We start from the raw sequence: 23725 nt of genomic DNA on the forward strand, positions 1-23725 counted from the left end.
TTATTCCACCAGTGCCGAATAAGTAAACATTATCTGTGACTACAATTACCATAACCATCAAATATCAGGATTGGTTTTCTTATACAAGAATAGCCCTAAATTACCAAAATAAATACCTAAAAGGAAACAACTTTATATAAAATAACTTATAAGCCCTTTATCTGTGCTCACGCATCGTCCCATTCTTCTTTGTTACTCTTCCCTATATTGCCATTTATACTTTTATAAATTTTTCTAGGAAATATATTTTGTTCTAACTTTTTCCTGCTTTTCTCTAGCTTAAAATTCTCATTTATCTTTCCTCTTCAGTAGTAACTTCAAAAAGCCATTATTTTGATGTAAAACAGCTGCAAAACTATTCTTTTAGCTAAGTAAATGGCAAAGATCTAAAAATTGACTTGGTCCAGTATCAACTCTTGATATGTTTTTCCCACAGCAAATAGGAAGTGGCTGACAATGAACGAGTAATCTCATTGACACCTCAGAAAAAGATTAAATATGGAAAAGAAAACTCCCCTGCAATATGTTAAGGGTTAAAGATGAATTTCTGGGATAAGTTGAATAAACCGAAATGGAGTGGTATAAAAATGATATAGGATGTTGAAACACCAAAAATGGTTCCAAGGAATGGTCGGACACGTGTTCAGTACCTTACTCCACTGACTCCCTGATCGCAGGTGAAAATCCAAGAACACACATCATCCAATTGCCCCTTTGAAGAAGTGCATGGGCTAGGTAGAATACAGGGGAAGAACAGGGGGAAATGAGGGAGTAGAATAAATGGGTGGAAAGGAGGGTGTAACCTGCTTGAAAAAAATACAGGATAATATAGTTTGATTTTCCCTACATTTTAATATATACTGACTGTAAAAGCTGAAGGAAGCACAGGCTGCAAGAAGATTTTGTTGTACAGTGCAACTTCTTCAATTCATGTATTACACAATGAACTGTTTGATCAAAGGAAATATTTCACTTTTAACTTTTGTTCAGTGGGCAATAAATTTACATTATGAGGACTTATTGTACCTGTGACCCTTAACAGCTGTGAGACACAGATGTTTTCTTAATAGTGCATCTATGATCTGGAGTTGACTATATAATTCTTGATCCATTATTCAATTCAAACACTGCAAGAACAAAGATGTAAATCTAAGTCTGTAGCTATCATTGCCTGAAGCAATTAATTCTCAGCCACAAAAATTGCAGAATATTTACAAAACTCTTTTGTATAATCAGCCATCTTAAACCTAATATTGAAGACTTTGATGTCTCAGGCATCAATTTTCCTTTTTTTTACACATTCTGCATTATAAAATTTAAAAACTTCCTTTGATTCCATACTTGAACATTCTTTTCTATATCTTTTTTGGCGCAATTAATTTTAATGAATATGATTTTCATGTGTTAATCCGAAAATGCCAAAATCAAAGGATACTATATCTTCGGTGGGGAGCTAGATAGGGTAAGTTCCCAGCACAGCCATATTCATGGTAGCATGGATGTTTGTTGCAGTCCAAGCTTTGACAAAGCACTCTTAATATTTTTAATCATATAATGTCCTAAAAGCCAACTGAAAATATATTTTTAACCACCTGATGTGACTGGCCAGACAGTAACATTTCCATGTCATCAGTAATGTCATTGTGTCCTTGTACGTTCAGAATTGTGGTTGTGTCACAGCAGACAATAGCACCCTTTAATATGGGCAACACATGCTGGATGTTGAATTGTCAGGTAACCAACTACAGACGAGCTTTCAATAAACCTGAAGTACACAAAATCTTTTGACATATGCACACCATCACTAAGATTTCCTACTTCTACCTCTGTACCAGTGCCTGACTCCACCCCGCTTCAGCTCATCTGCTGTTGAACCCCTCATCCATGCCTTCGTTACTGCTGGACTTGATTATTCTAATGCTCTCCTGACCGGCCTCCCATCTTCCACCCACCATAAACTTAAGCTCATCCAAAACTCTGCTGCCCGTGTTCTAACTTGCACCAAGTCCTGTTCACCAATCACTCCTGTGCACACTTACATACATTGGCTCCAAGTTAAGTAATGCATTGGTTTTAAAATTCTCATCCTTGTTTTCAAATCCCTCCACAGCCTCACCCTTCCAATACTCTGTAATCTCCTCCAGATCTACAACCCTTTGAGATATCTACGCTCCTCCAATTTTGGCCTCTTACTCAACTCCGATTCTCCACCATAGGCAGCTGTGCCTTCAACTGCCAAGGCCCTAAGCCCTGGAATTACTTCCTAAACATCCCCGCATCTCTTTCCTCCTCTAAGATGCTTCTTAAAACCTACCTCTTTGACCACGCTTTTGGTCATCTGCTCTAATATCTCCTTAAGTGGCTCGATGTCAAATTTTGTTTGATAATGCTCCTGTGCAGCATCTTGGGACAACTTACCACATTAAAGATGTTATATAAATGCAAGTTGTTGTTATTATTCCTTTTAAAACCAATGCCAGCATGAGGAGGATAGTGATAAACTTCAAGAGGACATAGACAGGCTGGTGGAATCGGCAGACAAGTGGCAGATGAAATTTAATACAGAAAAGTGTGAAGTGATTCATTTTGGTAGGAAGAACGAGGAGAGGCAATATAAAATAAAGGATACATTTCTAAAAGGTGTACAGGAGCAGAGGGACCTGGGGATATATGTGCACAAATCATTTAAGGTTGCAGGGCAGGTTGAGAAAGTGGTTTATAAAGCATATGGGATTCTGGGCTTTATAAATAGTAGCATGGAGTTTTAAAAAAATTCTTTCATGGGATGTGGGCGACGCTGGCCAGGCCAGCATTTATTGCCCATCCCTAATTGCCCTTGAGAAGGTGGTGGTGAGCTGCCTTCTTGAACCGCTGCAGTCCATGTGGGGTAGGTATACCCACAGTGCTGTTAGGAAGGGAGTTCCAGGATTTTGACCCAGCCACTGTGAAGGAACAGCGATGTAGTTCCAAGTCAGGATGGTGTGTGACTTGGAGGGGAACTTGCAGGTGGTGATGTTCCCATGTATTTGCTGCCCTTGTCCTAGTTGGTAGAGGTCGCGGGTTTGGAAGCTGCTGTCTAAGGAGCCTTGGTGCATTGCTGCAGTGCATCTTGTAGACGGTACACACTGCTGCCACTGTGCATCGGTGGTAGAGGGAGTGAATGTTTGTAGATGGGGGTGCCAATCAAGTGGGCTGCTTTGTCCTGGATGGTGTCGAGCTTCTTGAGTGTTGTTGGAGCTGCACCCATCCAGGCAAGTGGAGAGTATTCCATCACACTCCTAATTTGTGCCTTGTAGATGGTGGACAGGCTTTGGGGAGTCAGGAGGTGAGTTACTCGCCTCAGGAGTCCTAGCCTCTGACCTGCTCTTGTAGCCACGGTATTTATATGGCTACTCCAGATCAGTTTCTGATCAATGGTAACCCCTAGGATGTTGATAGTGGGGGATTCAGCGATGGTAATGCTGTTGAATGTCATGGGGAGATGGTTAGATTCTCTCTTGTTGGTGATGGTCATTGCCTGGCACTTGTGTGGCACGAATGTTACTTGCCACTTATCAGCCCAAGCCTGGATATTGTCCAGGTCTTGCTGCATTTCTACACGGACTGCTTCAGTATCTGAGGAGTCACGAATGGTGCTGAACATTGTGCAATCATCCGCGAACATCCCCACTTCTGACCTTATGATTGAAGGAAGGTCATTGATGAAGCAGCTGAAGATGGTTGGGCCTAGGACACTACCCTGAGGAACTCCTGCAGTGATGTCCTGGAGCTCAGATGATTGACCTCCAACAACCACAACCATCTTCCTTTGCGCTAGGTATGACCCCAGCCAACAGAGGGTTTTTCCCCTGATTCCCATTAACCTCAGTTTTGCTAGGGCTCCTTGATGCCATACTCGGTCAAATGCTGTCTTGATGTCAAGGGCAGTCACTCTCACCTCACCTCTTGAGTTCAGCTCTTTTTTCCAAGAGTACAAGAACAAGGAAGTTCCTGTATAAAACACTGTCTTGGCTTCAACTGGAGTATTGTATTTGTGTTCAGTTCTGGGCATCACACATTAAGAAAGATGTTAAGGCATTAGAGAGGGTGCAGAAAAGATTCACAAGAATGGTTCCAGGGATGAGAAACTTCAGTTACATGGATAGGTTGGAGAACTTGGGTCTGTTGTTCTTGGAGAAGAGAAGATTAAGAGCAGATTTGATAGAGGTGTTCAAAATAATGAAGGGTCTGGACAGAGTAGATAAGAAGAAACTGTTCCCATGTTGGAAGGATTCAGAACCAGAGGACACCAATTTAAGGTGATGGGCAAAATAAGCAACAGCGACATGAGGAAAAACTTTTTAACGCAGTGAGTGGTTAGGATCTGGAATGCACTACCTGAGAGTGTGGTCGAGACAGATTTAATTGAGGCCTTCAAAAGAGAATTAAATAATTATCTGAAGAGAAAAAATTTGCAGGGCTACGGGGAAAAGGCGGAGGGGTGGGACTATTTAAGTAGTTGAATTGCTTTGCAGAGAGCTGGCACAGATACGATGGGCTAAATGGCCTCCTTCTGTGCCATTCTATGATTCAATGGAGAGGCACTGGATAAAATTCTCTTACAATACCAAAGCTGTATATCTTGTAAACAAATAGGTAGCAGGAAATTCTTTTAAAATAGTTGTTGAATCTTATTATTCAGGTGGGGGCTGCCAGTGGTTTTTAATGTTTTTCCGATTCTTTGATTCTTTCTAACGAATACATTTTTCCGTATTTCACCATCCAAGTAAACCTAGTATACCGCAAGGCCTGCCAGTGGCAAAAAACTTCCTATCAATGAAAAAAAACTGGATCCCTAATAGAATTACTGACAATTGTACAATCTTTGGGTTGAGTGGATGAACAAACTCTTTGCTTTGTTATTACTGTTTATGATATAATCCAATCTGTTATATTGGATTATTGGTTTGCTGTTTGGTAAGCCCTGCTACCATTCAATTTCCTTCCTGGAATCTTTCCTTTAATCTACCTATAATCTTACTGGTGTATTAGTTATTAATAGTGAAGAACACTGAGAACTTGACAAGACCAAACTAATGTATCTTATTCTGTTTGTAAAACCCAGTCAATTGTCCATCCTACAGCCCATCAATTAAAATCAGCAAAATTCTCTTAAAATATGTGCAATACAACTTTATTCAGGATGCTCTTCTATATACTTTTCACTTTAGTAATGCAAATTGAGGAATTTCAATACAAAGAAAGAAAAAGGTATATTTTTTTCCTCTGATGCAAAATGATATATGTCTTGGATATGTTACTTAGAGAAAGGGAATGATTGTGAGATAAGGGTGGAAGGGTAAGGTTGCCAAGCAGAAAATTTGTGAATTCCATTGTGGATTGTATTTTCATAAAACTGGCTTCATGTGCCAAAACAACCACTGAGGTCAAGTTCTCAGAGATGTCTTTCTTTATATGAGGAGCCAGATAACGGCCCATGGTTATCCCAACATCTCCACAACTGGATTAAATCACAAGGCCAATAACAATATGACATCAATTACTGAAAAATGTGAGAAAATAAATTGGTAAAATAGTAATTGTGACTCACTGAAATTGTTTTCTTGCATGTTGTTTAAAGTGAATGATTTTTGTCTTTCTGCATTAATCACATCTGCAGATTAATCCTTGAAAACAATCCAGCTGCATTTTGATCATTATATTCCTTCAATAAATGGACAATATTACAACATAAATCCATACGTTAAATGCATTTTATTGCAATAGTTTAAACTACATCCCAAGTAGGCCCTAGAAGTGGTTAAATTTTAAACTTGACAAAACATATGCGCCCATATTTTGCGCAGATAATAACGCTCACCATTATAATGGAGTAAAATGGGCAGCAACTTTCAGCATCTGCACGTGTACTGTTCACATATGGAAATCCGGTGGTTGCTGTCAGGAATACCCTATTCCTACACAGGGTATACTGTAACAGTCCTTGCCAATAGATTTGGCACTGAAGTCACTGTAATAGCGTGAACTTGGGGCATTTCCGCATTAGTTCCCCACCAAAGATGTCAGAAAAAGTTATGGCTGGTGCATTCATTGAATTTTTAACGGTGTGACAAGTGATAAATACTGCCAAACAACCTCTCTGGTCCTGAAAAGTAAACTTTACTGGTGTGGAGGCTCATTCCTTCAGAAATTAATTACTGTTGGAGATTTTTAAAAAAAGTTAATTGTTTTAACATTTTCTCTTTCGCTTTTATTTCTTTCCATTAATTCTATATTTATTTTCCAATTTTTATTTCACTTTCTATAAGCGATTTAAATCTAATTTATATTTCCTGCTTTATATTTCCTGGTTTCGACTGCGGTTGGCAGGGGGGCGGGGGTGGGGAGAAATTTGTTTGCCTGGCGCTTCTTGTAGCGGCACGCCACAGACTAACCTCGATTCTTCGGGTGCAGGCAGCACTGTGGGCCATTACCTGCACAGCCGCATGGCCTTCTTTATGCTGCACTGATCACACAGGTAGCACCCAGGGAAATCAAGATAAGTCTGCTTAGCATGAATTTCTCCTGCAACGTGTTGCAGTAAGATTCTTGATTCTGATTGGTTGAAGAACCTTGCTGTTCTTGTCTTACTCAGAGAAACCACAGATGCCCTGTAGAGGGCACCATACTGGATTATATGACAGTTTAGAGCATATCCCCATTCTAAAGCCTCAAAAACTTTGTGGGCGTCTGTCAGTGAGGAGAAGGTCGAGCAGGTTTTTTCATCACTGAATGTAAAATCCGCGCTGTGGCAATTCAGTTCCTCTGCAATTTATGTTTTCACATATAAACAAAACATTCTCGCATACTATTCTGCCTTTTTTGTAAATTATGTTGGGTTTGAATGTAAAAAGTAAGTCTATAAAACACTATTTTACAGTTCCAAGAAGAGAAAAGGTAAAGAACTGCCAAAAATTAGCATGTTTTAATGAAGTTCATAAAGGACAGTATTTTTGCTCCAGTTTTGAATTCAAAATATGCCACTTAATAAACTACTAATGTGCATTTGTTTGAAAATACCAATGTGCTTTATATTGCTGTTTTACTATAGTCTTCAGGAGAAGCCTAGGATATATTTCTTTCTCCCTCAATAAAAAAGAAAGACTTGCAGTATTTTGTATGTAATGCAATTCAGAACCTTTATTTTTTCATGGAATGTAGGTGTCATTGGCAAGGCCAGCATATATTTCCCATCCCTAATTGACCTTGAGAAGGTGTTGGTGAGCTGCCTTCCTGCACTACTACAGTCCATGTGGTGTAGGTGCACCCACTATGCTGTTAGGAAGGGAGTACCAGGATTTTGACCGGGTGACAGTGAAGGAATGGTGATATATTTCCATGTCAGTATGGTGTGTGCCTTGGAGGGAAAATTGCACGTGGTGGTGTTCCCATGTGCCTGCGCCCTAGTTCTTTTAGGTAGTAGAAGTCATGGGTTTGGAGGGTGCTGTTGAAGGAGCCTTGGTGAGTTGCTGCATCTTGTAGATGGTACACACTGCAGCCACTGTGCGCTGGTGGTGGAGGGAGTAAATGTTTAATGTGGTGGATAGTGTGCCAATCAAGTGGGCTGCTTTGTCCTAGATGGTGTTGAGCTACTCGAGTGTTGTTGGAGCTGCACCCATCAAGTGGAGACTATTCCATCACGCTCCTGACTTGTGCCTTGTAGATGGTGGACAGACTTTGGGGAGTCAGCAAGTGAATTACTCAGTGCATAATACCCAGCTTCTGATCTGCTCTTGTAGCCACAGTATTTATGTGCCTAGTCCAGTAAAATTTCTGGTCAATGGTGACCACCACCACCCTCCGGCAATCCTGCCCCCCATGATGTTGAAAGTTGGAGATTCAGCGATGGCAATGCCATTGACTGTCAAGGGGAGATGGCTAGATTTTCTCTTGTTAGAGATGGTTATTGCATGGCACTTGTGTGGTGCAAATGATACTTACCATTATTAGCCCAAGAATGAATGTTGTCTAGGTCTTGCTGCATATGAGCATGGAGTCATTCAATATCTAAGGAGTTGTAAATGGAACTGGACACTATGCAATCATCAGCGAACATCCCCATTTCTGATTTTATGATGGAAGGAATGTCATTGATGAATATCAGTGATGATCAGTGTCACCAGTCACTCTAGTAGGTGATGTCATGTCCTCTGGAGTGCACCTATAACTGCTCATTGTCTGGTTAGTCTATAGAGTAATGTAAGTATCATAACATTCACCCCTTGCTGTGTATACTGTAGTATCACCTGCGTGTTCCCCCCTCTTTATGGAAGGTGGACTGAAAATCACTCTGAACTTTTCTTAGTGGTAGTACTGTTCCCTCTATCAGACAGAAGATTGTTAGTTAAAACCCCACTGAAAAACATAATCTAACCTAACACTTCAATGCAGTACTGAGGAAGTGCTGCACTGTCATAGGTGCTGTCTTTTGCACAAGACATTAAACCAACATTCTGTTAGCCTGTTCAGGTGGACATAAAAGACCCCATGGCACTATTCGAAGAAGAGCAGGGGAGTTTTTTTCAGTGCTCTGGGTAATATTTATCCTTCAGCTAACACCGCCAAAATATATTAATTGGTCATTTATCTCATTGCTGTTTGTTGGACTTTGCTGTGTGTATTTTGGCCGTTGTATTTGTGTAACAAATATAGTTGTAATTAATTAAATATGAAACACTTTTGGTCTTCCAAAGGAAGTGAAAGTCACTATATAAATGCAAATTCTTATCTTTTTTAAGGAATTTTCTTCATTTATAATGGAAATTCATAATAGTTTTAACTGCTTTTGAATGGAAAATAGTTACAACTGAAAATTTAAGCCTCCATACAAAAAGACATCTTTGTTACACATGCTGTTACTGTGATATTCACATGTATACAGCAGATGGCAAGTGATTAATAGTTAGTTTCATTATCTCAAATCTTCTTTCCCACAGAGGATTGGGGGTCATTGTTCAGGCAGTCATTAAACACTGGACTTCACATTAAATGCATAACCCTGCTTGTCCTATTAATTCAGTGTTATTGACCCCAAAACTATTAAGTAAACAATGTATACGATATGCAGTATATCATACTGAGAATTGCTGCATGTTCATGATGGTGATGAACACTCTAACCTGAACATGACGGTTTGTGACAACACTTAGCATATTTGTTGAACATTCCTCTGTATGTAGAGGCACTAACCCATTTAAACAAAATGACTAATGCTGTTAGTGAACAGTAAGACAGCATATGAATGTATTAAACATGTGTGTGCGGATAGTGCAAGAAAAATATTTTAAGCTTATCTCCCAGCTGCTAAGACCCAGCATGCAGGCAAGTAAATATAACTTTCGCAAAGCTTTGTGCTGCTGGTGGACCCTTGTACACAGTGACTGCCTTTTGGAAATTGCAGGCACCTTATTTTCTGATAAGTGCTGCTTGCATGCAAGGTCCCACCAGAGGGACAGGACCGTACACAATTTGCCCTGTGAAGTCATTCTAATTTTCTTTTACAAGTGTTTTATTGTTCCTGTTTTACCTGCTCATGTACTGGCATATACTAAGCATGAGAGTGACCTACACCTGAGTCTCTGCTCCCGTCACACTTGAAAATGCAAGCAAGTGACCAGAAACTTTGCTTATTTTCCCTGCTCCCCACAACCCGTGCATGTGACTTCCATTCAGTTCCTCCTTCTGACAATATGTTTGAAAATTAGAAACTCAACACATAGTGGATTATAACCTGTGCCACCAGCACATTGGAGCTATTGTTAGCCTACAAAACTATTACAGCCTGCTCAAATTGTCACAAGATAAATATAGACAAGGAAGGCCAATCATTGCATTTGAGCTCATCCTTCTAGAATAACATGTAGCATCACCATCAAGGTATCCAACTGACTCTTGTAACATAAACATTTTTGCTTCCACTGCTTTAACCAGAACTCCAAGCCAGATGTTGATCACTCTTTGTGCGAAGAGCATCCTAATGCCAGTACTAAGTCTGCATTTCCTGTTTGACCTTCTGGCCCTTTGTATTACTGTGAAGGTTAGCATGAAGTAATGTCTGGATTTAATCGTTTCTATACTGTTAAATATTCTATATACAATTGGAAGTTTCTGCGAAGCTTTCACAAATTAAATCATACACAGGAATTAATATTTTAAGAGCAATGTAAAACTGAATTTCAAGTGAATTCCCTTGGCAGGTGATGGGTGTTTGCTGACATTAAAACAACTATTTTGAATTTTCTTTAAGCACCAGTGCTAAAGTTTGGTACAGCACCTAGAGAACCTTTGACACTGGAGTCACGAAATTAATCATTGACAGTCATAACATTTAAAAGATTTTTTGCAGTAATTTTATTAACCTAAAAATAGTAATCCAAACCTGGTTCAACGCCAGTGAACATAAGTAAAAGTTTTGAATAAAAAAAGTGATGGCTTCAGTCTGTGAAAAAGACAAGTAATTGTTTTGATTAAAAATAAACATGATTCAAAAATGTATTTGAATAACCCATCTTAATAGAGTTGAGAGAAGTAATTGTGGAGCAGAAACAAGGAGAGAAAGAAAGATTGTAAAAATGGCAATCCACGCTACACTCATGCATTTCCTGATGGCAGGTTGTTAAGTGACATTGGGAGGGGTCTGGAAGTCAATCAATGGCCTTGGGAAACCCAGCAGGTGAAAAGAAGTGAGAAAGGTTAAACCCATGAGGACCTGGGGAGCAGGCGTATTTCCTCTATGGCCAACAAGTTACTCAGTAAACACCCTCCCATAATCTGTCTGCTCTCCCCCACCCCCCCCCCCCACAACAACATGAGAAACCTCCTGAGCACAATTGGACCCTCCAGACCACCATTGGATCTCACCACAACCACAGTCAGAACATCCCTGCCACCACTGGATGCCCCACCCCACCGATTACCATCTGTCACCCTGACCACCATCAGTTTCCCCAACCACTATCTCTGCCCCTGTGATCCAACACTAACCACCGCCCCCCACCAACCCCATTATTGGACCTCCCCACACAATCTCTCCCATCGCACCTCCGCCTCCCAACAGACCCTACCTGCTGTCAGGCCAGCTTGGCTGCGACCTTGTGGTGTAGGAGTTCTTGGCTGACAGGCCTCCAGCCTGTTAATCAGGCTGGTTGTGGGCAGGAATCCTGCAGAAAAAAATTTAAAGATGTTTGGGAAACACATACTTCCAGGTTCCCCGAGCTTAAAACAGCACCCTCACCCCCTCCTAGCTTCTGAGCTAAAATCCAGGCCTACATGCCTGTGTGCATTTCCTATCTACTAAACCTTTGGGCCAAAATTGTAAGCTGGTCTGCCCAGTAGAAATGTGGTGTTAGTTAATCATTCTGCACCACTCACTTTCCCGTTCCCTCGCAGCAGTAATAATTACTGGGGCCTTCCAACGGGCAGCCCAGGCTCCTGCTTGAATCAGGTAGGATCCTCATTAGTACATGCAACTTGGGGTCCTATTATGTGGATGTACAGCCCAGTTAACAGAGGAAAAGATTCCAAAAACTTGAGTGAATAATTATTTTTGTCTGGTCAGTAGGATTAGGAGTGTTCCTCCGATCCTCCAAGCCCCACAAGAATAAAGCAACCCTGAGTTCCCTTCTCTCCATGATGTCCTCCCCACACAATCCCCCCCGCCGCGCCCCCCCCCCCCAACTCTATTCCTACTGCTGGCCAAGTCAGCCTCTGAGCTGCCTGATATTACGTCAGGCTCAAAACAGAGAGGGACAGCGGGATGCACATTCGAGTCGTGCAACTTGCCGATGGAATCACATAAGGACCGGACCTTGAAATTACTCAGGCCTCCCATGGACAGGACTAGGCAGGCATACCAACTGCTGCCAACCATTCGATGCCTAGAGTTAACATCTATCCCATTATGTCCTGTTATCAGCTTTTCCATTATAAATTCTTATATTTTCATTTATAATGGGGTCTTCCTAAGTAAATTTGTCATGTTATAATTACACTCCCTGCCAATGGTGGTACTGTAGTACTTTGTTTTGCATCAATCAGCTCCTTAGTTTGTACCCCAGAGAAGCTCCAATGTTCTACTCCTCTGCTCCCTAAATTGCCATGTGTTTTGCTATTTATTTAAAAATCAAAATCAAACTATTATACAAAATTAGTTACTGAATATATGACTTTAAAATGAGGACTGAATTATGTCTATGCTTCTTGCCCTCTAATGCAGCTATATTTGAAGACTATGCTTGGTCTTGAAGCCCCATATGAAAAGCCACAGGAGATTAACTGGTATGTGTAAAATATATACAAAAACAATGGGGGAGATTTGTGGGCTCCCACCTGGCAGAAACAGCCCTGAAAATGGTGGTGAATAATGTACCGTCATGTTGCTGTTAATGTTGTGTCCATCTCTATCTACTGAGGGCCTATTGCTAGGGTGGCCAGATCACCAAACTGAGTCAGGTGACAGGCCCTTTTAAAATGCAAAGTGGGGTCCTATGACATACATATCTGCAGATCCTGTGAAATGTTACCTCAAAAATATTCTATAATTCCTGGCCTATTTTACTTTCAAGTTTCTTGAGAAGATAATTCAAAAAAATGTTAAAACCTGAGGAAAGAAATGCTTAAATAAAAATAGGAAGTGCTGGAAATACTCAGCAGGTCTGGCAGCATCTGTGGAGAGAGAATCAGAGTTAACGTTTCAGCTCGATGACCTTTCTTCAAAAAGAAATGTCTCCTGTTGTTACAGTGAGAGAATCATAGTTATACATGCTGAGAGATTCTCCAATGCTCTCGCTCTGGCTGCAACATCTTGGGAAGTAGAATCATAGAAAAATTATACAACCGAAGGAGGCCATTTAGCCCATTGTGTCCATGTCAACCGAAAAAACTAGCCACCCCATCTAATCCCACCTTCCAGCACCTGGTCCGTAGCCTCGCAGGTGACAGCACTTCAGTGCATGTCCAGGTACCTTTTAAAAGAATTGAGGGTTTCTGCCTCCACCACCAATCCTGGCAGTGAGTTCCAGACACCCGCCACCCTCTGGGTGAAAAAACTTTTCCTCATGTCCCCTCGAATCCTTCTACCAATCACTTTAAATCTGTGCCCCTGGTAATTGACCACTTGACTAGGGGAAGCAGGCCCTTCCTGTCCATTTTATCTAGGCCCCTCATAATGTTGTACACCTCAATTAAGTCACCCCTCAGCTTCCTCTGTTCTAAGGAGAACAACCCTAGCCGATCCAATCTTTCCTCATAGCTGCAACTTTCAAGCCCTGGCAACATTCTTGTAAATCTCCTCTGTACTCTCTCCAGAGCAATTATGTCCTTCCTGTAATATGGTGACCAGAACTGTATGCAATACTCCAGCTGCAGCCTAACCAGCGTTTTAGATAGTTCCAGCATTACATCCCTGCTTTTGTATTCTATACGTCGGTCAATAAAGGAAAGCATTCCATATGCCTCCTTCACCACTCTATCTACCTGTCCTGCCACCTTCATGGACCTGTGGACATGCACTCCAAGGTCTCCCACTTCTTCTACCCCACTCAATATCCTCCCGTTTATTGTGTAGTCCCTCACTTTGTTTGTCCTCCCCAAATGCATTACCTCACACTTCTCTGGATTGAATTCCATTTGCCACTTTTCTGCCCACTCAACCAAACCATTGATAACTTTCTGGAGTCTACGGCTATCCTCTTCACTATCAAATACACGGCCAATTTTTGTGTCATCTGCAAATTTCCCAATCATGCCTCCCACATTGAAGTCCAAATCATTAATATATACCACAAATAGCAAGGGACCCAACACTGAGCCCTGCAGAATGCCACTGGAAACTGCTTTTTATTCGCAAAAACATCTGTCAACTACTACCCTTTGTTTCCTATCACTGAGCAAATTTTAGATCGAACCTAGCACATTCCCCTGTGTCCCATGGGCTTTCATTTTACTGACCAGTCTGCCAAGCGGGACCTTGTCAAATGCCTTACTAAAGTCCATGTAGACCACATCCACTGCACTGCCCTTATTAATCCTCCTGGTTGCTTCCTCAAAAACCTCAATCAATTTAGTAAGACATGAAACAAAAACAAAAAGTGCTGGAAATACTCAACAGGTCTGGCAGCATCTGTGGAGAGAGAAGCAAAGTTAACATTTCAGGTCTGTGACTTTCCCTTAACAAATCCATGCTGACTATCCCTAATCAATCCATGCCTTTCTAAGTGGCAGTTTATCCTGTCCCTCAGAATTGATTCTAATAATTTATCCACCACCGAAGTCAGATTGACTGGCCTATAATTATTTGGCCTATCCCTCACACCCTTTTTAAACAATGGTAAAATGTTCGTAGACCTCCAATCCTCTGGCACTTTGCCCTTTCCCAGTGAAGATTTGAAGATGATCCTCTGCGCATCCGCTATTTCCCCCCAGTTTCCTTTAGCTACCTGGGATGCAATCCATCTGGCACTGGCGATTTATCCACTTTCAAGGATGTCAGACCCTCTAGTACTTCCTCTCTCATTATGCTTATCATATCTAATATTTTATACTCCCCCTCTTTAACTACAATGTCTACATCAACCCACTGCTTTGTAAAGACAGAGACCCTGCCCACATCTTCTGCATCCACGAATAAGTTTCCTTGTATATCTCTGACAGGCCCTACCCTTTCCTTAGTTATCCTCTTGCTCTTAAAACATCTTTGGGTTTTCCTTGATCTTACCTGCCAATAATTTTTCATGTCCTCTCTTTGCTTTTCTAATTTCCTTTTTTACTTCACCCCTGTACTTTCTATACCCCTCTAGGCTTTCTAAAGTATTAAGTTTTTTTGTGATCATCATAAGCTTTCTTTTTCTGCTTTATCTTACCCTGTAAGCTTCTAGATAACCAGGGGGGCTCTAGATTTGGCCGTGCCACCCTTTATCTTTGTGGGGATATGCCTAAGTTGTGCCTGTAGTTTAGTTTTGAGATATAGCACTGAAACAGGCCCTTCGGCCCACCAAGTCTGTGCCGACCATCAACCACCCATTTATACTAAACCTACACTAATTGCATATTCCTACCACATCCCCACCTGTCCCTATATTTCCCTACCACGTACCTATACTAGGGGCAATTTTATAATGGCCAATTTACCTATCAACCTGCAAGTCTTTGGCATGTGAGAGGAAACCGGAGCACCCGGAGGAAACCCACGCAAACACAGGGAGAACTTGCAAACTCCACACAGGCAGTACCCAGAATTGAACCTGGGTCACTGGAGCTGTGAGGCTGCAGTGCTAACCACTGCGCCACTGTGCTGGCTTTTGAATACCTCCCACTGGGTTGCCACTGATTTACCTTCAATTAGCTGTATCCAGTCCACAGAGAGGTATAGGCACAGACGAAGTTGTTAACTTTCTTCAGCTGATAGAGTGGCAGTGCTGGTAAAACTTATCAATCCCAACCTCAAGCTTTTGAGAAAAGTTGAGCTGTCTGTGTTAAAAGGTTAATGAGAAGATTAATATAAGTTAATAACAAAAAATAATTTTATAGGAAAGTTTAATGTTGTTATTGTGAAATACATAATTTTTTTAATGTTATAATCGTATTTTGATGCTGGAAATTTCAGTTACTGAGAAAAATGGTCGATGAATAGATTTTGACATTTTTTTCTTTAAGGAATTGGATTAGCTTAGTTTCTAAAGTTTTTAGTTGAAAAAAGTTTTGTTATTGCTCTTGGTTACCAAGTTCTGATTTGATGTAGCTGCAAGTACTTAATTTTTAATATAAGAATCATTGAGTTTCTGGGACCAAAATCCCATTGTTACAGTGAGGGTAATGTTAAAGCCTTGGGGAGAAGGGGTGAAAGAGGTGGAGGAATAGGAATAGAGAGGGATAAGGAGGAAGCAAAGAAAGAAAGGAAGGGGTGAAGAGGAAGAGGAGGGAAACTGAAGGGAAGAGAATGGGGGGGCTACAAGTTTTGCAAAGGGGACAAGAGGATGTGGAAGGAATTGGAGGGAGACAAGGTGGAAGGAAGTGGAGAGAGAAGGAGAAAGAGGGGAGGCAGAGAGGTGCCAGTGCTCACCCATGGGCCCTCAATACTCGTTAATCATTTAATTCGCAATATTGTTGAAGTCTGAAGTTAATTGAAACCAGGTTTTAGTGTGTAAACAGTCGTGGGAGGTTCCACTGTCTTGTAATAGAGTTTATTGCTATTTCATAAGTTTGTAGAATTCACTTGCAGATGCACCAAAACATTTGAATTAAATTCATTTAGTAGTACAATAAATGTTTAAGATCTTCATTCTTGTCTTGATGATGTTCAGTTGACTAAATTTTGAAGAACGAATTGAGTCGATGTTTAGAAATGGAAGGTAATTTCTATTCTTCCCCCTCCCTGATTAAAACATGACTTACTTCTGTTTTGGGTAAGGTAATTAGTGTAATTAGGATTAATAATTACTTCTGTAAAGCAGATTATCAGGGCCGATTCAGCCATGTGACACTTTGGAACTGCACTCATGCGTTTGGAGAGCGCACAATTAGGTCAACACTACACAAGTGATAATCAGTTGAGATAATTGGAGCTGTTCTGTCGACACAACAGTCAATACTCAGGGATAGGTAGAGGTTACTTGTTTCAAAATGCAACTTTTTAAAAAAGTGCCAGGTAAACCCCACCTGCCAAGACTGAGGCACACATTATTTCGCCACATGAACATTAAAACATAAAAAATTGCAATCTCGAACTGGAAGGACATTTGCATAATACAAGACAATATGGTAACTAAGGGAGCCAGTCCCTGTTTCTCCAATACACAGATGTGGTCAAACCAGTTCTAGTCACATGTCTAGCTGGATGGAGCTTTTGGATTTGAACTACCAACAAAGGATGTTGAAGAGACTATTCCATATAAGGAGCTAGTCACATGACTAACCAGCGGAACATCTTGGGAGTTTTTTTGAATTTTAACTCCCAACAAAGGGAATTAAGTCAGAATGCTGTGTGCTCATGGACTGAGAGGATCTCCTCTGCCTGCCTGTCTCCTGTCTGCGTGCTTCATCTCTTCCCACAGAACTGAATCTTGTTAAAACATGTGAAACTAAAAGAGAGAAAGCTTTCCTGTGGGAACAAGGTTTAAGACTAATACTGGGCCCCAACAAATGGCAAGACCATATCTTCAATCAAGAACTACAGCAAGCTCAAGAAACAGGAACAAGATATTGCCTCAAACTGTTCTAATTATCTTTTCTTCTGTTATTTTCTATTCCTTTTTGCATGTTTATATCGCATGTGCATGCGAGCATGAGCCTGTTGTATATCCGGAGGCATGAACCGTATTAGAGTTTAAGTTTAATGTTTTAATAAATTTCCTCTTTCTGCTTTAAACCAAAGAAAGCCTGTGTGTGCTCAGTTCCTTGCCTTATAATTGGAAACTGAACAAATATTCACAAAAAGGGGAGCTCAAAACACAGTGTGTTTAAAATTAAACCCTGTTACAATAAGACCAGTTGAAGACAGCAAAAGAACCCTAGACATTGCTCACCTGGTCGTAACAAAAGAATGAACTCAGTTACAATGAGAAAATTCACTAGTGGCAATTATTAACTGATGCCCAAATCAGCTGTGAAGGGGGTGGGGTACACACTGTGATGGAAACCACACCTGCCAAATGGAAACATATTAATTTCATCATATGGAACATTATTTGAACGTTTACTGGACATTGAAATAACTTGTTTAAAAAGAGCACAGAGCAGTGGCTGAAAACATAGCTGCATATTTGCATTCTGAGAGACACTTGCCCAGAGAGACAATGGAAGTATGCCCAGATTCAATTAGCGAGATGGGTTTTGTTAATAGTGGCGATCAACATCCTTTGACTGTATAAGAGCCAGAACTCCACCCCCCATCGAGTGTGTCTGGAAAGCGTTGAAATCCATCAACCCTCAAGAAGCTGCTGTTGCAAACAAAGAGATGGTCACACGACCAACCTAATGTTAAGACTAGGGCTTTTTGAATTGCGCCTGACACTGCATTTTGGAAGACCAAAGAGAAGCAGGGCCTCTCTCTCTCATGCAAAGTTCCAGGGACCCACAGAAGTAACTTAAGCCTCAAGACAGAAGACTCCAGCCTTCTGGTACCAGTGGAACAAGTTTGAAAGTGTACACTGGGCCCCAACGAGAACTGCAAGACTTAACTTCAATCAAAGACTTTGCATCCAACCCAAAACTAGTAACTGAATTCCATCTACTACTTCAAACCTTCTCCCCTTTAATTCTTTCTCCTCCTCTGTATCTATTTGTGTGTGTGTTTATCGCGTATGCATGCTAGCGTGGTCGTGTCGTGTATATTTAGTTGTTTTAACTGAGTTAGAGTTTTAAGGTTAATAAACTTACACCTTTCCTGTTTAAACCTGAGAAAGCCTGTTTGATTCCTTTACCGTTACAATTAGAGAGCAGTTAACAAGGACTCACTTAGGGGAAGCTAAAAAAAACCATTGTGTTTTAAAAGTTAAAGCCTGTTACAGCCAAACCAGGAAAAGGCTGAGAGGGGAACCCTCACCTGGTGGTAACACCACACACTCATTTGAAGCAAATATGAGAAACAAACCATTTTGCCATTTGTGCCTTACCTTAGGAGGAATGGCAAGATGTTTGTGTAATCTTTGATTTTTTTGAAACCAGGCGAAGCATTCAAGCTCCCAACCCCACAAAACACTTTCATAGAATCTTACAGCACAGAAGGAAGTCATTTGGCCCATCATGCTTGTGCTGGCTAGACAGCTAGAATGAGCTGTCCAATTTAATCCTACATCCCAGCTTTCTCCTCATAACCATGCAAATTTGTCCCTGAGGGTGCATGCCCAAATGGTGATTGAAAATTCCAATGGAATCTGCTTCCACCACTTGTTCAAATTATGCATTCCAGATCTTAACAAATTCTCCTGTTTGCCCTCTTAGTTTTTTTGTCAATTATTTTAAATCTGATCTTTGGTTACCGAACCACTTGCCAGTGAAAACAGTTTCTCCCCACTTGATCTATCAAAACCACTTGTAATTTTGAAATCCTCAACTAAGTCTTGCCTTAACCTTTTCTGTTCTAAGGAGAAGAATTCCAACTTCTCCAGTCTATCCATATAACTGAAGTCCTTCATCTCTGGTATCATCCTCCACTGTACCCTCTCCAAGGGCTTAACATCCTTTCTAAAATATGGAGCCCAGAAATGTATTCAGTACTCCAACTGAGGCCTAAATAGTGATTTGTAAAGGTTTAACATGACTTCCTTGTTTTTGTTTTTAATGCCCCTATTTACTAAGCCTATACATTTTATTAACTGCCTTACCAACTCGTCCTGTTACCTTCACAGATTTTTGAATATGCACCCCCAGATGCCTTTGTCTTGCACCCCCTCAAAATGGTACCATTTATATTATACTGCCTCTGCATATTGTTCCTCCCAAAATACATCACTTTCCACATTAAATCGCATCTGCTATGTGTCTGCCCATTTCATCAGTCTGTACAACAGACCTCCTGAGGTCTGTTACAATCCAGCTCATTATTTGCTGTGTGGACAAGTTTTGTATCATCTGTGAGCTTTCATATTACACTCCCTGTACCCAAGTCCAGATCATTTATAAAGAGGAAAAAGGAAGACATATCAGAAGCATTGTCGTGGAAGGTTGCATCATCAGAGCATATGCAAGGAGATGGAGAAACTGGGAGAATGGAATGGAGTCCTTACAGGAGGCAGGGTGTGAAGAAGTGTAGTCGAGGTAGCTGTGGGAGTCGGTGGGCTTATAATGAATATTAGTAGACAGCCTATCCCCAGAGATGGAGACAGAGAAGTCAAGGAAGGGAAGGGAAATATCGGAGATAGATCATGTAAAGATGAGGGAAGGGTGGAAATTAGAAGCAAAGTTGATAAAGTTTTCCAGTTCGGGATGGGAGCAGGAAATGGCATCGATACAGTCATCCACAGCATGATGGGCCCCCCTTTTTATTTTTAGTTACTTTTTATTTGCTTACTTTATTTTAGTTTGTTTAGTTTGTTTCTACTGTGCCTACCCACTGTTTTTTTTTCCATGTTTGTACTTGGGGCCAAGCTGTTCATTTTTATGTCAATTAACACCCTCTCTGCACTAATACTTTGTCTTTCACCACACCATTAACATACCATTTGCCTTTGCTCCATGACCTTCTGGTCAGTTATTCTCTGTGACCTTGTCCTATCAACATCTCTTTGGTTATCTCTTGCCCCACTCCTACTTTATTTTCTAAAACCTATTACATTTCTAATATTTGCCGGTTCTGATGAAGGGTCACTGACATGAAACATTAACTCTGTTTCTCTCTCCACAGATGCTGCCAGACCTACTGAGTATTTCTTTTTATTTCAGATTTCCAGCATCTGCAGTATTTTGCTTTTATTTTAGTAAACATTGGTGCTCCACCCATAAGGGCTGCACGTCATGGAGCCGCTGCGATATTAAATGTGGCAGCTCATTTATATGGCGGGGGCACACCGCCCCCACCCCCCGCCCCCCCACCGCCAGTGACATGGTGGGGGCAGGCGATCCGTCCCCAGCAATGGTGTCAGCTTTGCGCAGCACGGATGCCATTTTTAAAGGGCTTTGTGCCCTATCGCTATATTTAAATATTTAAAGGAGAATTGATATTATAAAATTAAATAAACTGATCTTGCCCCTCTCCCACCAACCACCCCCCCAACAACCATAGATTTAATTACCTGCCCTCTCACCCCGAAATGCTTTCTTTGTGCACTTGACTTTTCCGCCAGAAAGTTCATAAGCTATAAGCTTTACCCCTTCCCACCATCACCTACACCAATGAAATTACTTTGATGCCTCTCCCCCAACTCCCGCACTGAAAAACATGCCTGCTCCCCCCTCCCCACCAGTGTTCTGCTTCAGATCCTCAGACAGGTATCCGAAGATGCGGGAGTGCCGGCCACTGGTACCAATATCGCTCCGGGACGGATGATGGGAGCGGGAAGGTAATTTATTTGTTAATTTAAATTTATTTCAATATTTAAATTTGGCTCCCATCGCCAAGCGGCGGGGGGGAGGAGGCCGCCATGAGGCCTCGCCACTGCCAGCAATATCAGGCCAGGCCTTCCTGGTGTTGAGGCCTGTGGCAGGCCTGTTCCGGAGGCATTTTCCGGCCTCCTCACCCACAACCCCCCTCCTGCCCCCGCCACGACCCCTGACATTGTGGGGGTCTGTAAAATTCAGCCCAATATATCTACTCACCCTCCTAGACTGCAACATTAATTTCATCCTCTCCTTATGTGTAGACTGATACAAAATACAAATTCAGGACCTCAGTCATGCCCTCTGACTCCACAGAAGCATTTTTTGCAAAAACTTTATTTTAGACATTATAGATTTTGGTTACTAGAGTTAAAAATGGCAGCTGAGAAGGGTTTTCAGAAAACATTTTGAGTAAATTGTGGTAACCCAGTGCCACGATTGCATAACCCAATATCCAGATTATGCAAGCAGAGTGAACACTGTATGTGAACAAAACCAATAATAAATGTGGACTTGGAATTCTCTAATAAAAAAATTAAGAAAAAGTATGGCAAACATGACAATAGTATGTCAAGCTATGCAGACAGAAAGTTTGTGCAGAATTTTAATATAGATCAATAAAGATCTATAGTATATCAAAAGCTGGGAATATAGCTTCAGTTCTTGAAAGTTCAACAAGTTTATTCTGGAATTGCTTCTAGTTGCATGAGACAAGACATGTGCATCTGCAACGAACAACCCAGCACCTTACTCAACACAATATAAAAACTGTTTAAAACTAGTTATCACACTATGTATCCAATTAAAAAAATTAAAGCATTGACTTAATTGTATTTAATTTGTCCGACAGTAATTCAGATTGTCCATTCCATGACTTTCTGGAGTGTCAAAATACTGAGCTGTATCAAATTGGGATGCCATTTCATTACTTACCATGAATGAGTTTATGATCACAGGTGCTGTTTTGTGAGGGGGTGCTAGGGACTGCCTTACATCAGAAAATATTGTATGAATGATCACCTTGAGCTACTGTTATGCATCTTCTAGTGTTCAGGTCAGTGTCATATTAGGGGTGGAGTGGTGGAACTGGGTAGTCTACTTCAGTGTAATTTAGCATTGTCCTGGTAGAAGGCCCTGTGTCCCCCTTCCTATTACTTTCTCACTGAAGGTAGTGCATGGTCTCAAGAGACTGGGGAGAAAATAAAGGGATTCGTGATTATCAGGGAAAAAATGCAGCTTTGTTCAGTTGGGAACTGTTTTCTCATTGCCTCGCATAAAAAGAAAATACAGAGATCATCACTGAGTTCTTAAATCATTCCCTGCTATGTGTCTGGAACTTTTAATTTAAAAATAAACAAAATAAAGACATCACAAGTACCATTGCAAACTCTTTTTTTTAATTCGTTCATGGGATGTAGGCGTCACTGGCTAGGCTAACATTTATTGCCCATCCCTAATTGCCGTTGAGAAGGTGGTGGTGAGCTGCCTTCTTGAACCGCTGCAGTCAATGTGGGTAGGTACATCCACAGTGCTGTTCGGAAGGGAGTTCCAGGATTTTGACCCAGCGACAGTGAAGGAACAGCGATGCAGTTCCACGTCAGGATGGTGTGTGACTTGGAGGGGAACTTGCAGGTTGTGGTGTTCCCATGCATTTGCTGCCCTTGTCCTTCTAGGTGGTAAATGTCGGGTGTTTGGAAGGATCTGTCGAAGGAGTCCAGGTGCGTTGCTGTGGTGCATCTTGTAGACCACAGTGCGTCGGTGGTGGAGGGAGTGAATGTTTGTAGATGGGGTGTCAATCAAGCGGGCTGCTTTGTCCTGGATGGTGTCGAGCTTCTTGAGTGTTGTTGGAGCTGCACCCATCCAGGCAAGTGGAGAATATTCCATTACACTCCTGACCTCTGCCTTGTAGATGGTGGACAGGCTTTGGGGAGTCAGGAGGTGAGTTACTCGCCGCAGGATTCCTAGCCTCTGACCTGCTGTTGTAGGCACGGTATTTATATGGCTACTCCAGTTCAGTTTCTGATCAATGGTAATCTCAACATTGATAGTGTTGATAGTGATCCAATGTTGATAGTGGAGGATTCAGCAATCACAATGCCATTGAATGTCAAGGGGAGATGGTTATATTCTCTCTTGTTGGAGATGATCATTGCCTGGCACTTGTGTTATGTGAATGTTACTTGCCACTTATCAGCCCAAGCCTGGATATTGTCCAGGTCTTGTTGCATTTCTACACGGACTGCTTCAGTATTTGAGGAGTCATGAAAGGTGCTGAACATTGTGCAATCATCAGCGAGCATCCCACTTCTAACCTTATAATTGAAGGAAGGTCATTGATGAAGCAACTGAGATGGTTGGGCCTAGGACACTACCCTGAGGAACTCCTGCAGTGATGTCCTGCAGCTAAGATGTTTGACCTCCAACAACCACAACCATCTTCCTTTGCGCTAGGTACGACTCCAATCCTCTGATTCCCATTGACTCCAGTTTCGCTGGGGCTTCTTGATGCCATACTCGGTCAAATGCTGCCTTGATGTCAAGGTCAGTCACTCTCACCTCACCTCTTGAGTTCAGCTCTTTTGACCGTGTTTGAACCAAAGCTGCAATCAGGTCAGGAGCTGAGTGGCCCTGGTGGAACCCAAACTGAGTGTCACTG

General features: G+C 41.5%; 1 protein-coding gene across 9 annotated transcripts in view; it reads left to right on the forward strand.

The window, feature by feature from the left end:
* ripor3 (RIPOR family member 3) overlaps positions 1 to 23725 on the forward strand; it is a 240440-nt gene that overhangs the window by 23291 nt on the left and 193424 nt on the right. For 4 of the 9 annotated variants that reach the window (XM_068048189.1, XM_068048180.1, XM_068048184.1 and 1 more), the window contains exons 2-3: positions 9970 to 10075; positions 12254 to 12315. The exons of 2 other annotated variants lie outside the window; for them this stretch is intronic. In XM_068048189.1, the coding sequence (XP_067904290.1) occupies positions 12291 to 12315 (25 nt within the window). In that variant the 5' untranslated portion in view covers positions 9970 to 10075; positions 12254 to 12290. Of the gene's footprint in view, positions 1 to 9969; positions 10087 to 12253; positions 12316 to 23725 lie in introns of all 9 variants that reach the window. 3 more of the 9 variants (XM_068048181.1, XM_068048185.1, XM_068048182.1) reach the window with 2 other exon arrangements.

This window comes from Heterodontus francisci, chromosome 16 (assembly GCF_036365525.1).
Source record: "Heterodontus francisci isolate sHetFra1 chromosome 16, sHetFra1.hap1, whole genome shotgun sequence".
Classification (NCBI taxonomy): Eukaryota; Metazoa; Chordata; class Chondrichthyes; order Heterodontiformes; family Heterodontidae; genus Heterodontus; species Heterodontus francisci.